The sequence below is a fragment of the Rhinoderma darwinii genome, chromosome 11 (genome assembly GCF_050947455.1).
Source record: "Rhinoderma darwinii isolate aRhiDar2 chromosome 11, aRhiDar2.hap1, whole genome shotgun sequence".
NCBI classification, from domain to species: Eukaryota; Metazoa; Chordata; class Amphibia; order Anura; family Rhinodermatidae; genus Rhinoderma; species Rhinoderma darwinii.
This window is the reverse complement of record NC_134697.1, coordinates 55,639,086-55,655,687: the sequence shown is the minus strand read 5'-3', so window position 1 is coordinate 55,655,687 and position 16,602 is coordinate 55,639,086. Positions and strand designations below refer to the sequence as shown.

General features: G+C 43.7%; 1 protein-coding gene across 1 annotated transcript; it reads left to right on the top strand.

Moving 5' to 3' along the window:
* On the top strand, positions 1 to 14,858 carry TYSND1 (trypsin like peroxisomal matrix peptidase 1). Its single transcript, XM_075841563.1, has 4 exons — positions 1 to 1,495; positions 3,545 to 3,675; positions 11,897 to 12,082; positions 14,284 to 14,858. Exons 1-4 carry the CDS (start codon positions 237 to 239, stop codon positions 14,499 to 14,501), a joined length of 1,794 nt encoding a protein of 597 aa, XP_075697678.1. The 5' UTR covers positions 1 to 236; the 3' UTR covers positions 14,502 to 14,858.
* The last annotated feature ends 1,744 nt before the right edge of the window (positions 14,859 to 16,602 follow it).

Sequence of the window (16,602 nt, the reverse complement as noted above, 5' to 3'; positions counted from 1 at the left end):
TTTGCAAGGAGTTCTTCCTGGTCAGGCTGCCGGCTGTGAACTTTGTATCTGCACATAATCCATGCTGTCTGTATACTTTTTATTTTCCTGACATGTTGCCCGATCATTAGAAACGCAGACGTGCCTGGATTACAACAACAGATGGACATCATAGATCTGGATGTGATGAGGCTTCATTGCACTTCTCTCACTTTACTGCACTTCTAGATACTGAATGCTGCAAACCTGCTTTGGCTATGAACATGACTAAGCCCCACCTGGTCCTGGCACAGTCCACTGGTTGTGTTATAACCGTTTCCCAGACACGACCAGTCCCCGGTGCTCCACGTAACAACCATCACAATACACTTTCTGCTACTCCAGAAAGTGACAAGAAGCCCTTATATCATACAGCTTCTAATGCAGAGAGTGATGGCCAGTGGAGCTGCAGCGGACTCATCTTAGACAGAAATTCAGGAATTGTTATCTGTCAAGGAGCCGTATTTTTTCCTTTTCTCAAAAAAAGTAAAAATTATTTTGCGAGTCCAGATTACACAGTGCTTTCTGCTAATGACTTGCCATCGGATTTATTGATTCAAGTGGAAAGCTCCATTCAACCACGGAGTAATATAACGTATGGTAGCCGCGTCCATAATGATGTTCTGGAACAGAGATCTGCCCTCGGACTTGTTCCCATGTCAAAGTCAAAAAGTGAACGAATACAACTACAAGCACAACTTCTTATGCTTCTGCCTTGTCCAGAATTCCAAAAAGCATTTTCAAATCTTTTTAAAAAAGACGAGGGCTGGCTGTTCTCCAGTGAGGAAGAGAAGAAGGAATATGGCGAGTTTCAGAAGGATCTAGCTTACCTTCATTGGTTTGCTATTTTGAAACTCCAAAATCCACTGCCCAACACTCATAAAATGGGTATCATGGATTCCTCCAAGTTGGTAAAAGGCAGTACGGTGTATGCTTGTGGATCTCCATTTGGTTCATTTTACACTGACATCTTTCTGAATACCATAACCAAAGGTGTCCTAAGCAATACAGCTGGAGATAGAAATGTTGTACTGCTCACTGATGCCCGTTGTTTACCAGGCTCGGAAGGTGGTGGCATATTTTTGTTTGAAGGAGGTGTTTTGTATTTGATTGGCATCATAGTTGCGCCTCTCTGCTGGAAGACGAACGAGTGGGTGGGATTGACTGTGGTTTGCTCTCTTAGCCATATCCTTGACAACATCAATAAAGTTCTTGGAAAGACAGGAATTTCTTTAAGAAATGAACTGAGAACTTTGCAGCTGGTGGACCATTGTTTGCCCAAACGTGTGGGTCCAGGGTCAGCGGAGCAGCTAAGTGGATCAGTAGTTCTAGTGGACTCAGGTCAAGCTTGGGGAACTGGAGTTTTGTTGGGTTCAAAATTAGTGCTAACATGTCGACATGTGATAAGAAATTTACTCAAAGTATCTGTAAGGATCTACCATCCTAAAATTCCAACTGGGCACCAAACCTATAAAAGGTAGGTAACGCCTAAAGATGTTATCCGCACCATGGTGCTTATGTAACACGCGCCGTCCTTACAGTTTGGAACAATGCAAACTTCTTCTTTTTTAAATCTATCCCTCCTCTAAGACAAACCTGAATGTGCGTCAAATTCAGAGACTGACACTTAATTTTATTGATGCATTTCATTAGCACTATAGTTTAGTCTAGTGATGTGCACTACAAGACCCAGCATACCCTGCACTACACAATTTTTTGCGCATGTATATAGATAGAGATTAATCAGCAGAATTGAGTACATTTTCTGAAATTCGTTTCGGGTCTGAACAAATTTGCCACGAATCGCACATGCCCTGATTGCACTGAAAACTCATGTCTGATTCCTTCTACGACTGTATCTAACCCCAGCAACATGTATGGGTAGAGGGAGGGATAACTGCATTTTGGGAAGGCATTTCATCCTTCTTCTCATCTGTAAAATGGCAGCCGGTGTCCTCTGGCGGACATCATTTTGCCTAAATTTGTGTACCGCGAACCCCAAAAGATTCAGAATTTGACGAATCAGACACTTTTGGGAAATTCGCACCGACCTTGATTTGTCCAATCCCTGATACCCCCACTGATCCTAAGATTGAAAGGCCTGCAGTGCTCCGTCTCCTTTAAAGATTTTGACTGGAGCAGTGTTGAAGTTCCCTTGACAGCGGGTGAGACCAGGAGCAGCGATCGCTGTGCAGGTAAAAACAGTGAAGGGTCTGCAGCGCTAAAGCACTACTGCATCCCCTTCATTCTCTAGATCAGTGGGGTCCCAGAGGTAGGACCCCCACCAAATTAGAAAGTAATGGCATATCCTAGTGAAATTTGTCTCCCTTTTTAAGATGCCCCGGAGCCCTCCTAGTAGTGATAACAGCCGCTGTTACTTATTGTAATTGCGTCTTAGCCATGCCATGAAACGCAAACCTATGAGGAGGTAGAAGAACAGCGTAGCGACCTAACATTGAGATCATCTGGTCCCCGCTAGAGGTCTACTGTTAGATTGCAACCTGCTCTTCGGCTACCATTGCTTTAATGCTTGATGAACCTATCCACTTGTGGATAGTAAGAATTTTCTGATGCAAGTCTATTGTATACTAGGGCCAAAAGGGGATGAAAGAGGAAGAAGTTGGGAAAAGTTGACCATAAGTGGTACTTTACATTAAGCACAGATGCTTATTTATGCCTCATGCACGCGACCGTATTTTAGCAGATTAATTGCAGACCCATTCTTTTCTTTGGGCAATAGAAAAGAATGGGTCTGCAATTTATCCGCAAAAATGATGTACACGGATCGGTGCTGGGGCCGCAATTGCAGACCGCAAAAATTCAGGACCAGTCATTTCACTGTCTGCAATTGCGGATTCACCAATACTGGTGAATTGTTGTGAAGTCCAGATGACACACAGATGCATAACAAGGGTTTTTTGCGTTCCGATGGCCCGCTATGGACCCGTGGATTTGCCGACCGCAAAACCAATGCGGCCGTGTGCATGAGGCCTAAGGATTTTCATCATATTGTTGTTGGTGTTATGTATGGCTGATCATATAAGATTCTTGTACTCTTTATAAAATGGCCTAGGCGCTGTGCTAGGAATGCTACTAAGAAATGCCGGTGTTTCCAAACAGTTCTTCTGAACAGCTTACTTTATTTGTTCCTTCAAATGTGTAGGCTGAAACAGTAGTGGACAAAACACTATAAAATCCAGGAAATAAGGCCATAATGGTGCCCTCACACAGCGTTTTTTTGAAAAACACTAGGTTTTTGTGGCGTTTTTCATGGTGTTTTTTTTTAACCAACTACTTACATCATTTAACTAGTCTTTTTTCATTTTTTTTTGTGATGGTGGGGGCTTGTTCTGTATATGGCTCCAGAATTGCATAAACTGACCTCAATCAGGTTCCAATGCTAAGGTCATATCATTTTTGGGCACTATGGCCCCTTGTATTTATCCAGCCCACCAGTTTATTTATTCATGATAATCATTATGAAGTACTCTGTAATGTGACGCTATGTTAATTCATATATTTCCAGGTACCAGGCTATCAAAGGTCGAGTTTTGTTTGCTACTCAAGAATTCTCTCCTTATGACATTGCTGTCATAGAACTAGAAGAAACCATTCCTAACGTTCCTGAACCAGTCTTGGCATCCGGCTACTCTACAGGTTTGATACCATTCAACACTGCATTACAGTGGATTAAACCAACATACAAGGCATTTATTTATGTATTCAAGATTAGTTTTACATAGATTTATATATGACAGACGCTTCTCCAGAACTTAAAAGTTGATGCCTATCCTTAAGATAGGCCATCAGCGTTTGATCGCTATTGGTCTAACTTTTCTGACCACAGGCGGTTAGCACAGTAAAGTTGAGTGCTGAGTCCGCTTCATTGTTCACACAGGCACAGCAGCTTGTTGGTACGGGCAGCTGTGCCTAGTAACGCAGTTTGAAAAATGGACAAGGAGGCAGCACTTCCAAAATGTAGAAAAACCTTTATTCACCCACAGGGCCGCCATCAGGAATTTCAGGGCCCCCTACAGCGACATTTTCTGGGCCCCCCTACCGTGGCACCGCCTGTTAACGGTATTCCGTCCAGCACTATAGCATGGTACCCAGGGCCGCCATCAGGGGGGGTATTAGGGGTACTGATGTGAGAGGCCCGGCCAAACCTAATTGAAAGGGGAGCCCGGCAAACTGCCGCGACTTGCCTTTGGTAGAAAAAAAACAGGCCCCTGCAATGGGGCCCGTTTTTTTCACCAAAAGAATGTCATGAGCTGCGGGCCCCCCTTTCAATTAGGTTTGGCCGGGCCTCTCACATCAGTACCCCTAATACCCCCCCTGATATCGGCCCTGGGTGGCATGGGGGCCGTCAAACACCGCCGCCCGTGCGACCGATCGCGCGCACCCGCAAACTCCCGCGCATGCGCACCGGCGACCGCCTGGAACCGCGCACCGAATTTTGAGGCAGATTTTGACCTGCCCACACTATCTTGCCGCGTTTTTTGCTGCCTTTTTTGCCCGCGGCGATTGAGGACAACAGACAAAAAACGCAGCGAAAAATGCATTTTCTGCCTCCCATTGATTTCGATGGGAGGTCAGAGGCGGAACCGCGGCAAGAAAGGACGCGCTGCTTTTTCTTTTTTCCGCGACTGGCTCCCATTGATTTCAGATTAAATCAATGGGAGGCGGTTTTGGAAGTTTTTTGGTGCTGATTCTGACGCAGTGTCAGAGTCAATATCAAGGCCCAAAAACTCTGTGAACTGGGCCTTATTGTTAGGGCTTATTCAGACGAACGTGTAATACGTCCGTGCAACGTGCGTGATTTTCACGCGCCTCGCACGGACCTGTGTTACTCTATGGGGCCGTGCGGACTGTCAGTGATTTTCATGCAGCGTGTGTCCGTGTGTCCGCTGCGTAAAACTGATGACATGTCCGATATTTGTGCATTGTTCGCGCATCACGCACCCATTGAAGTCAATGGGTGCGTGAAAATCACGGCCAGCACTCCCGCAGCCGTATAAACTATGAATGAAAACAGAAAAGCACCACGTGCTACAAACAGAGTGTCATAATGATGGCGGCTGCGCGAAAATCACGCAGCCACGCATCATACGCTGCTGACACATGGAGCTGTTATGGACCTTTTGCATGCGCAAAATGCCACGTTTTTTGTGCGCGCAAAAAGCACACGCTCGTTTAAATCCGGCCTTAGGGTAGGAACACACTAGGCATGAACGCTGCGGATTTTATGCAACACATTTTATTGTGGATAATCCGCAGCGTATCACAGTCGCAGCAGAGTGGATGAGATTTGAACAAATCTCATCCACACGCTGCAAAAAATAATGGACCTGCAGTGTGGCTTTTGGCTTTTTAAGCTGCAGCATGTCAATGTATTCTGTGGAATCGCCGCTCCTCTGTTGCGGAAATGCTGCGGTTCTGCCGCAAAAATCACAAATGAGAAGAAAAAAAAAGGCACTTTTTTAAATTTATAAAAAAGTTTAGACTTACCCCGGCCGTAGTCATGGTGACGCGATCCTCTATTCTTAGCGTAGCCCCGCCTCCTGTCATGACGTTTCATCCCATGTGACTGCTGCAGCAGTCACATGGTCTACAGCGTCATCCCAGGAGGCGGGGCTACGTTCAGAAGAGAGAGACGCGTCGCCCTAAACTACGGCCGGGGCAAGTCTAAACTTTTTTTTCCCTGCAGGATTCCCGCAGCGGACACGCCTCACGAAACCTGAGCCACTATTTGGTGCGGTTTTGCTGGCAGAATTCCCTGCGGCTACCGGGGCGGATAAGCTGTGTAGTTTTACTCAGCATATCCACCTAGTGTGTCCCTTATGATGTCGCTCCTGGAGCTGCTGCCGGTCTCTAAATAGGCAGTTGGTTCAGTAGAATTTGGAATTATTTTTTTTTGTGAACCAGCTTAAAAAAATACAAAACTTTTGTGTTAGGGCCTGTTCACATCACTGTTCGCTTCCGTTCCGGGGTTCCGTCTGAGGTTTCTGTCGGGTGAACCCCGCAACGGAAAGTGAAAGTGACAGCACAGCTTCCGTTTCCGTCACCATTAGCGCAGTCGACTGCGATATTGATTCCGTCCGAAAACCAGCCGGAATGGTGACGAACGGAAACCATTAGCGATGTTTCCGTCACCATTGAGATCAATGGTGACTGAAACGGAAGCTGTGCTGTCACTTTCACTTTCCGTTGCGGGGTTCACCCGACAGAAACCTCAGACGGAACCCCGGAGCGGAAGCGAACGGTGATGTGAACAGGCCCTAACACAAAAGTTTTGTATTTTTTTAAGCTGGTTCACAAAAAAAAATAATTCCAAATTCTACTGGACCAACTGCCTATTTAGAGACCGGCAGCAGCTCCAGGAGCGACATCATAAAGGACACACTAGGCGGATATGCTGAGTAAAACTCCACAGCTTATCCCGGGAGCCGCAGGGAATTCTGCCAGCAAAACCGCACCAATTAGTGGCGCAGGTTTGGTGAGGCGTGTCCGCTGCGGGAATCCTGCAGGGAAAAAAAAGTTTAGACTTGCCCCGGCCGTAGTTTAGGTGACGCGTCTCTCTCTTCTGAACGTAGCCCCGCCTCCTGGGATGACGCTGTAGACCATGTGACCGCTGCAGCAGTCACATGGGATGAAACGTCATGACAGGAGGCCGGGCTGCGCTAAGAATAGAGGATCGCGTCACCAGGACTACGGCCGGGGCAAGTCTAAACTTTATCAATTTAAAAAAGTACCTTTTTTTTTTCTCTTTTGTGATTTTTGCGGCAGAACCGCAGCATTTCCGCAACAGAGGAGCAGCGATCCCACAGAATACATTGACACGCTGCGGCTTAAAAAGCCAAAAGTCACACTGCAGGTCCATTTTTTTTGCAGCGTGTGGATGAGATTTGTTCATACCTCACCCACTCTGCTGCGACTGTAATACGCTGCGGATTTTCCACAATAAAATGTGTTGCATAAAATCCGCAGTGTTCATGCCTAGTGTGTTCCTACCCTAAGGCCGGATTTACACGAGCGTGTGCTTTTTGCACGCACAAAAAACGTGGCATTTTGCGCATGCAAAAGGTCCATAACAGCTCCGTGTGTCAGCAGCGTATGATGCGTGGCTGCGTGATTTTCGCGCAGCCGCCATCATTATGACACTCTGTTTGTATGTTTGTAGCACGCGGTGCTTTTCTGTTTTCATTCATAGTTTATACGGCTGCGGAAGTGCTGGGCGTGATTTTCACGCACCCATTGACTTCAATGGGTGCGTGATGCGCCAACTACGCACAAATATAAGACATGTCGTGAGTTTTACGCAGCGGACACACGCTGCATGAAACTCATGGACAGTCTGCACGGCCCCATAGACTAACACAGGTCCGTGCGAGGCGCGTGAAAATCACGCGCGTTGCACAGACGTATTACACGTTCGTCTGAATAAGCCCTAACAATAAGGCCCAGTTCACAGAGTTTTTGGGCCTTGATATTGACTCGGACACTGCGTCAGAATCAGCACCAAAAAACTTCCAAAACCGCCTCCCATTGATTTAATCTGAAATCAATGGGAGCCAGTCGCGGTAAAAAGAAAAAGCAGCGCGTCCTTTCTTGCCGCGGTTCCGCCTCTGACCTCCCATTGAAATCAATGGGAGGCAGAAAATGCATTTTTCGCTGCGTTTTTTGTCTGCTGTCCTCAATCGCCGCGGGCAAAAAACGCAGCAAAAAAACGCGGCAAAAAAACAAGATAGTGTGGGCAGGTCAAAATCTGCCTCAAAATTCTTTAAGGAATTTTGAGTCAGATTTTTTTTTGCCTGCAAAATACTGTGTGAACAGGGCCATACATAAACAGCACTTTGAGATAATTTACTCACTGTCTGAAGAGATGCTCCCACTCCAGTCCTCTTCCGGCGATGTCTTCCAGGCGAGGTCTTCGGTCCAGACGTCCAGTCCTTCACCTCCAGCCAGGCTCCAGGTAAGTTTTGTCCATGTGTTTCCATGGGTGCGCCGCGCGGGCGATCGCGGGTGCGCCGCGCGGGCGATCGCGGGTGCGCCCCGCGGGCGATCGCGGAGGCGGGTGCGCTCGCGACTGGTCGCGCGCGCGGGCGTTCGCGGGCGCGGGCGCTCGCGGATGCGCGCGCGGGCGCTTGCGGGTGCGCGCGCGGGCGGTCTCGAGTGCGGGCGTTCGTGAGTGCGCGGGAGCGAGTGCGCACGCGCGGGAGCTTCCTTGGGTGCGCGGGCGGACTGTTTGACGGCCCCCCATGACGAGGGTAGGGGAGGGGAGGGGAGGGGGCCCGCAGCAGCAGCAGCAGCAGCAGCTCACGACATTCTTTTGGTGAAAAAAACGGGCTCCATTGCAGGGGCCCGTTTTTTCCTACCAAAAGAATGTCGCGGCAGTTGCCGGGCCCCCCTTTCAATTAGGTTTGGCCGGGCCCCTCACACCAGTACCCCTAATACCCCCCTGATGGCGGCCCTGTTCACCCATAGCAATGGTGAATAAAGGTTTTTCTACATTTTAGAAGTGCTGCCTCCTTGTCCATTTTTCTGCCTGATATTGAGGACCTTGGACCAGGTTCTGAAGAGGCGTGCACCCTCCTGGTGGTTCGGTGCTGTGGTAACTCTCTACTTTTTTTTTTTTAGTAACGCAGTTCGTCCCATTCAAGTGAACGGAATGATCTGCGGTACCATGCACAGCCACCCGTATAGAAAAGCCACTGTGCCTATGTAAACAATAGAGGGGACGCAGCGCTCGCAGGAGCATCACAACCGCTTTATTGTGCTGATTTGCGGAGGTTGAACCCCCACCGATCAAACATAAAGGATAGGCCATTAATGTCAAAGTCCCTGAGAACCTTTTTAATGTCATTGTATCGTCATCATATATCTTCAGCCTTCAATGGCAAGAAGAAGAATGATTTTATATATATATATATATATATATATATATATATACAATTTCAAATCGCAGTCTATGGGGAAGCGCTTCTTTAATGCGCATTCGCCTATTTTAAAAAAACGACTTTGCCACACATTCTTCTATGCTGCTGTGGTGTATGTGCTCTGCCACAAATTTCATGCAGACATTAAAGGGGTTTTCCAGGCAATAAAACTTGATGGCCAGTCGTCAGGATAGGCCATCAATACCTGATGGGTCGTGGTCCGACTCCCGGGGCCCCCGCCGATCAGCTGTTTTGAAGGGGCTGCAGTGCTCATAATTTCTTCTTGCTCACTGTGAATCTTCGACACGCATTTAGCGGTGATTCACAGGTTTTGCAGCCTTTTCTACCCTTCACTTCAATGGGAGAAAATGCTGCAATACCTGTGAATAACCGATGATTGCAGCGCTCACACTGAGAATTTGTGTAAAACATTAGCACACTGTTGAATCAGAGGGATAGTTAATCCTCAACTGACTTGACGGCTTCTTAAAAATTTTAATCAAAACAAAATACATTTTTTCATTTCTTAGTCTACTCCATATGTATTTAGAAATAGAAAACAGGAACAGCTTTTGTTTATTTTCACATTAGTTTTTTTTTTAGTTTTTAATATATCTGTTTCTTTTATTGTCTTGTTTTCAAGCTAGCAAGGAGGACATGATCTGTGTCTTCCCTGTATTTTGTTCTCAACAGATCATTAGTAACTTGGTTTCAATTTAAACAGGATAGGTGATCAGGTCATCAATGTTTAATAGCTGGGTACACCATAAACACTATAACGGGGGTCCTGAGTCTCTCATACCTCCTCACCCACACAGCTGTGATGAGTATTTTTTAACGGAGCGGCAGTCTAACAGGCGTTCTTCTGTTCCATTCAGACTCTATGGAAAAAAGCGAAGAGCAAGTCAAGACTATTCTTAAGTAGAGATGCAGGATAAACAAGCAACTTCACAGCAGTTCCCTTTCCATTAACAGATGGTTGTAGAGTAGCAGTCTGACTCCTTGCTATCAGATTGTCCCAAGGGGACCAGCAAAGGCGAAATTGTGAGCCAGGGTTGTCCAAACTGGGCAACTGCTTGAAATATCTTCAAATCAATAATTTTTTGAAACTTTTTAATCTAGGTAAAAAAATATTCAGATTTATCTGATGTAATTCCAATATGTGTATTTTTTTTTAGCAGAATGCATTTTTGTATATATATTTCAGAACAATCAATATATGTATACAATGAATTCGGAAAGTCTTCAGACCCTTTAACATTTTTTCACATTGTTGAGGCCTTGTTGGAAAGTGAACCTTCAGCCCAATCTGAGGTCCAGAGCACTTTGGATCAGGTTTTCATTAAGAATATCTCTATACTTTGCTCAATTTGTCTTTCCCTCAATCCTGACCAGTCTCCCTGTCCCAGTCGCTGAAAAACACGCCAAAGCATGATGGTGCCACCTCCATACTTCACTAAAGGGATGGTATTGGGGGAGTGATGAGGAGTGCCTGGTTTCCTCCAGACATGACACTTAGAATTGAGGCCAAAAAGTTTGTTTCATCAGACCACAGAATCTTGTTTCTCACAGTCTGAGAGGTGCTTTTTTTTTTTTGCAAACTCCAGACAGGCTTTCATGTGTCTTTTACTGAGGAGAGGCTTCTTTCTGGCCACTCTGCCATAAAGCCCAGATTGGTGGAGTGCTGTTGTGATGGTTAACCTTCTGGAAGTTTCTCCCATCTGCACACAGGATCTTTGGAGCTCAGCCGGAGTAACCATTGGGTTCTTGGTCACCTCTCAAACCAAGCCCCTTCACCCCCGATTAATTTGTTTGGTGGGGCGGCCAGCTTTAGGAAGAATCCTGGTTGTTCCAAACTTCCATTAAAGAATTATGGAGGCTACTGGCTTCTTTCGAGCTTTCAGTGCAGCAGACATTTTTTTTGTATCCTTCTCCAGATCTGTGCCTCCACGCAATCCTGTAAGAGGGAGAAAAAGAGGGAGAAGAGGAAATGGCGCTCCTCTAATGTAATATCGTTTTACAACACTTTATTGTAGCACATTGTGAGATATTTTCAACTCACCTGGTCAGGTTGTGCAAGTATAGGCACAACGCTACTGTTTTGCGTTAGTGTTGGTTGCTCCGTTTCTCAGGATGACTGCTGCCACCTGCTGCTATCCCTCGGGTACTATCTCTTGTTCCCGGGGAGAACAAATCATTAGAAGAAAGCAGGAAAAAATTGCAGCTTTACGGGTCACGGTACCAGGCAAGTAAGTATTCCACAGAGATATCTTTTCCACTTTGTAAACATTTTTTTTTGTACCTGATGTACTAAATGTACCTTTATTGTCTGGTCCTGAAATGCGTAGTCCTGCAATAAAACATTTACAAAGTGGAAAAGACATCTATGTGGAATACTTACTTGCCTGGCGCCATAACCTGTAAAGCTGCAATTTTTTCCTGCTTTCTTCTAATGATCCACACAATCCTGTCTCTGAGCTCTACAGGCAGTTCTTTCCTCCTCATGGCTTGGTGTTTGCTCTGATATGCATTGTCAGCTGTGAGACCTTATATAGACAGGGGTGTGTCTTTCTAAATCGTCCAATAAAAATTAATTTACCACGGGTGGACTCCAATAAAGGTGTAGAAACATTTCAAAGATGAATGGGAGGCCCCCAGGGCTAAATTTCATGTGTCATAGCAAAGGGTCTGAACACATGCCCATGCAAAATTTGAGATTTGCATTTTTAATACATTTCTAAAATTCTGTTTTCACTTTGTCATTATGGGGTATTGAGTGCATAATGATGGGGGAAAAACGTGATTTTTTTTTCAGCCCAAAGCCTCAATAGAACAAAAAAGTGAAAGGGTCTGTAGTCTTTCCAAATTCACTGTATATACCATATGTCCACAATAGGCATTGGAAAACCTAATTCCATTTTTTTTTTGCACAATTTTCCCAGGAGAAGATGTTTACATTGTAGGATTCGGGGGTCTTGGTGAAAGATGTGGACCGTCTGTGACATCTGGGGTACTGTCTGCCGTGATTTCTGTGAGTAATGTCCCAGTAATGTTACAGACGTCATGTGCTGTGCATGGAGGTTCTAGTGGAGGACCATTGTTTGCTGCTGAGTCTGGAGAGCTTCTAGGTAATGAATATCCCACCTTTTTATAGTATTACCCTAACATATAATTTAAGTCATTTTTTATTTGATCATACTTTTATTTAAAGGTATTAAAACAGACTTTATAGTGAAGCTTCAAGTGGATAATGCACAAATTTCAATTCTACACTCAAAACCAAAAAATTTGGTATCTCAAACTTTTTTCAAATGTCAGTTGCTATTTGTAGAATAATTTGCCCGGAAGTTCTTCTTTAGTTGTTTCTATACCTGCAGAACTAACATTGAGGGAACACTGATGTCACCACCAGGAAACTGTTAACTCTGATTTTAAAAGTAATTTCTCTTCAGGGGACAAAGACTGACTTTTGATTATTTTTATCTTGCAGAGCTCCTAATTTGTTAGTCTGGAAAAAAAAGTGTTCCCGTCATGCAATCTCTACAGGCACATAAATAGCTAACACCTACATTGCAATCATCCTGCAAATTGTAGTATATATCCCAGCAGTACACTGGTAGATTTTGTTATTTCATCAGTTTAAATGTACTTAACATATAGTAAGATATTTGAAAACTCTTAGTTCATAGGTTGACGAGTCATTGTAATTAAATGTACACAAACTTTTCAAACAACTTATGATGATCTAATAGTATACCTGATATAGATCATCTTTGTACTGTTAAAATTGAGTTGTTTTATCCATGCAAATTCTGTGTGAAGTTACTGGCATTAGGCGTCTCCGTCCTGTAATCTGCTGCCCATCCCCTGTTGTCAAACATAATTTGTCCCTAGTTGCAGAAAGTTGGGGTGTGTCTCCTCACTGCCTGCCGATAGAAGTCTATAAAGGGGGAGGGCGGAGCAGGAGGAAGGAGAAGGTAGAGACACACAGACTATGCCTATTCAAGTCTATGAAGAGGGGAGGGAGAATCTGAGTGTGAAAGATACACACAGACGTGCTGCAGCTTCCTGGTAAATTATATCTCACACCTGTGCTGGATTCTCAGCTACACTGCTCAGTACTGCTGTATAATCTCCTCCATGCTGCTGCATCTTTTTTATATATGTGATAGAGATTGGAGAGCAGCAGCCTCTGCTTTTTTGTGTGCAGTGTATAGAAGACAGGATAGCAGCCCACTAGGTCAGAGACAACTGAGAATTAGAGCTAGAACCTGCAGAGGGGAAAACTGTGAAAAAATTCAGATTCCAAGTCATATAATGGCCTGAACCAGTGTTATTTCTCACACATGACCACTTTTTCTGTAAAGTCACTTGAAACGCAAGGTACGCTTTAAAGCAATTAAAGATTGTCTGTCAAACAATATCTGTGATTGTTCATTGAATTTTAACCTTCATGCTAGTGCTCTTATTGGTTGGGTTCACCTATATTATCGATTAGTATTTCCATGTCCAAATTACATGTCAGAAGCTTATAGGCACAAAATAATTTGCATCACTTTCTTAAAAAAAATGTTAGGGTCCACACATAGCGGATCTTTTCCCGACAGAAATCAGTGGCAAAATCTGAATGTGATACATCTGAATATTTCATTGGATTTTCTGTGGATTTCACCCTATGCATTGCAAAGTGTGAAATCTGCGGAGAAAATCTGCAGCATTTCCGCAAAAGAATGAGCATGCTGCAGATTACAAAGTTAGCAGCGTGCTCCGATATTTGCGCTAATTTTATCAGCTACTTATAGTTACTGCAAGCCCCTTCCAGTAGTTACAGCAGGGCCATCCCTCCACCTTGCCGATTTGGTCACAGCAGGCTGCATATGTGTATATATATATATATATATATATATATATATATATATATATATATATATATACAATCAGTATATTACCATATATTCTCATTTCAGCATGCTTTGGAAATGCAACATCTGAGGAGCCCATTCATGGCTACTGCATAAAGTTTACTGACACTGCATCTATGTCTACTAATGGAGATTGATGCCGCAGCAGCACTAACAGCCGCAATGTGCCCTTATTGCCCAGCAGGAGTGTTCTATGACCACCTTTATTGGTGCTACTCAAACAGGGTCCCCTATAGGCATGATGATGTTCCTACTTTGTCTTATGGGAAACCCAACGCTGATAAGTGTTAAAATGTACACTTTCTACTTGGAACTTCCTGTTATGCAAGAGTTAATCTATCATTTGCTATTATTATTTGGTAATTCATAATATTAATGTTGTTTTATATCCCTTATTCTTGTTGTAGGCATCGTTGCAAGTAACACAAGAGATAACGGTACTGGCGCCACGTATCCCCATTTGAATTTTAGCATCCCCATTACTATTGTCCGGGCTGCTGTTCAGAGATATAGGAAATATGGGGATTTACGGAGTTTTGGAGAACTTAACAAGGCAGGTCTCGCAGTTCAAGATGTCTGGCGTCTACAGAGATCACCCGGGAGAGTCTTTCAGAGCAAACTCTAAGGACATATACATATACATTGGATTAATATTGCATAAACCATATAGAGTCACAATGGTAACTTTGTTTTTTTTTACATTTTTGAACCTTTTACAGCTATTCAAAATGGTGTCATTAGTTGGCATCAGTTTTTCCATCTACGTTACAAGGTTTGACTAGAAAGTGACAAAATCTTCACCTCAACAAAAATATATTTTTCTGCCCCTGTAAAATCAATAAGTGTAATATCAGATTAATTGTGTCTTTACCCCATTAATGTCTTATATGAATATCAAATGATCTGTTTTGTTTGAGATAATATATAAATATATATATATATATAAAAAGATTTATAAAACAGTGTTGAATTATATACTTAAAAATACAAAACCACATTTTATGATTAAAGCATACCTCAGCTAAATATGAACTTGGCTGTTCTTCCTAATCCTTATATACAATAACTATATGCAGATTTTCAACCATTTACTGTATGACTTCTCCTGCCTTCAATTTCTTAGACAGAAAGTAGCAGTCTAAGGCCCTATGCACACGACAGTGCCCGTAATCAGTCTGTGATTACGGGCTCGGCCTGCCACTGACAGCCATCCGCATTTGTGGGCCATGCTCCCATATAAAGTATGGGATCACGGTCCATAAAAATAAAAAAATAGGACATGACCTATCTTTTGCGAAGCCTTTCTACTGGATACGGGAAGGTGTCCGTCAGCCATAGAAATTAATGGGTCCGTATTATGGACGAAATCTACGGTCATGTGCATGGGGCCTGACATCTGCCATTGCATTTTCTCTTCCTACTCAGGACATGGATACAATTGAACACTATGGTGGGCATGAGAATCATTAGCTTCCTATCCTGCCGTTCAGTCTCTTAGGCCACAGACCACTTTAGGGCTGCAGCTTACTAAAGTGTGGATCTCCATCACTGTATCTCTGCCAGTATTATTTTTAGAGGGCACTATCTATGTTCACTATTATTTTTAGGTTAACTATAGTTGACACCTTTATTTCTGCAGTATTGCATTTAGGTACACTGGGCAGCATGGCAGGCACAGTTGGGAGGGTAAAGGGAAGTGGGCACTGTTAAAGGGGGCAGTAGGGTGAGGATGTGCTGGAAAAGAGCCGGTGACTCTACAGAGGCCAGTTGTGGCTATAAAAAGTCTTCATGGGGTCTGGGCCATATAGAGAAGAAATAAAGTGAATGACTACAATCAGAGGAGACGTCAACTACGATTGTCCAGGATTAGAGAAAAGGATCTGCTTTTTTACTGAAAACACCACGTCTGTATATGGACTATGTCTGATATTTCAGCTCAGCCCCATCCGCTGTTCACATAGAAAGGAAAAATATGTACCAACATTATAAACTAAATGCCTGTAGAAGGGGCCTGTGTGCTCTGAAGGCTTGCCTACATCATTTTTCTGGTTAGCTAATAAAGGTATCATACCTACTATACTTCTGTCTTTTTGACACAAAAGTATTTTACATTGCTTACTAAATGGTAACATTTTGGGAAAAATTTACATGAAAAAAGGCTTAGCAATATAAGTTGACACTAAATTCAATTGTAGCAACCAGTCTCAGGCAGCGCCAGTCAAGGCAAAAAAGATCATGGGGTGCATCAAAAGGGGCATAAATGGACATGACTGCACTTGGAATATTGTGGGCAATTTTGGGCATTAGTCTACAAGGAAGACATAGTACAGCTTGAGCAGGTTTAAAAGGCGGACAACCAAAGTAATAGTGGGACTATGGAACTCTTATTTCAGACAAAGGTGTCATGGTGAATTAATTGAGAGTTTAAAAGGGTCCTGGATGCCTTTCTTGAGTGTAATAATATTACAAGTTATGGTTACTATATTACTGGAGATGGGTCATTGATCCAGGGATTTATAATGATTGTCATATTTGAAATTGAGAAGTAATTTTTTTCCTAAAATGAGGAAAATTGGCTTCTGCCTTTTTGGATTAACATTGCAGGATAACAGGCTGAACTGGATGGACTTATGTCTATTTTCAATTCTACAAACTATATTACTCAACGCTGTTTCTGGGGGGAAAAAAGAATTATTTTTTTCCTAATCCGGGAAAATGTATTCAAT

Excerpts from the sequence above, each read along its gene's own strand:
- TYSND1 (XM_075841563.1), top strand. The coding sequence starts at position 237 with ATGAACATGACTAAGCCCCACCTGGTCCTGGCACAGTCCACTGGTTGT. Across the intron at positions 1,496-3,544 it reads GGGCACCAAACCTATAAAAG|GTACCAGGCTATCAAAGGTC; the intron begins GTAGGTAACGCC and ends ATATATTTCCAG. Across the intron at positions 3,676-11,896 it reads GGCATCCGGCTACTCTACAG|GAGAAGATGTTTACATTGTA; the intron begins GTTTGATACCAT and ends CAATTTTCCCAG.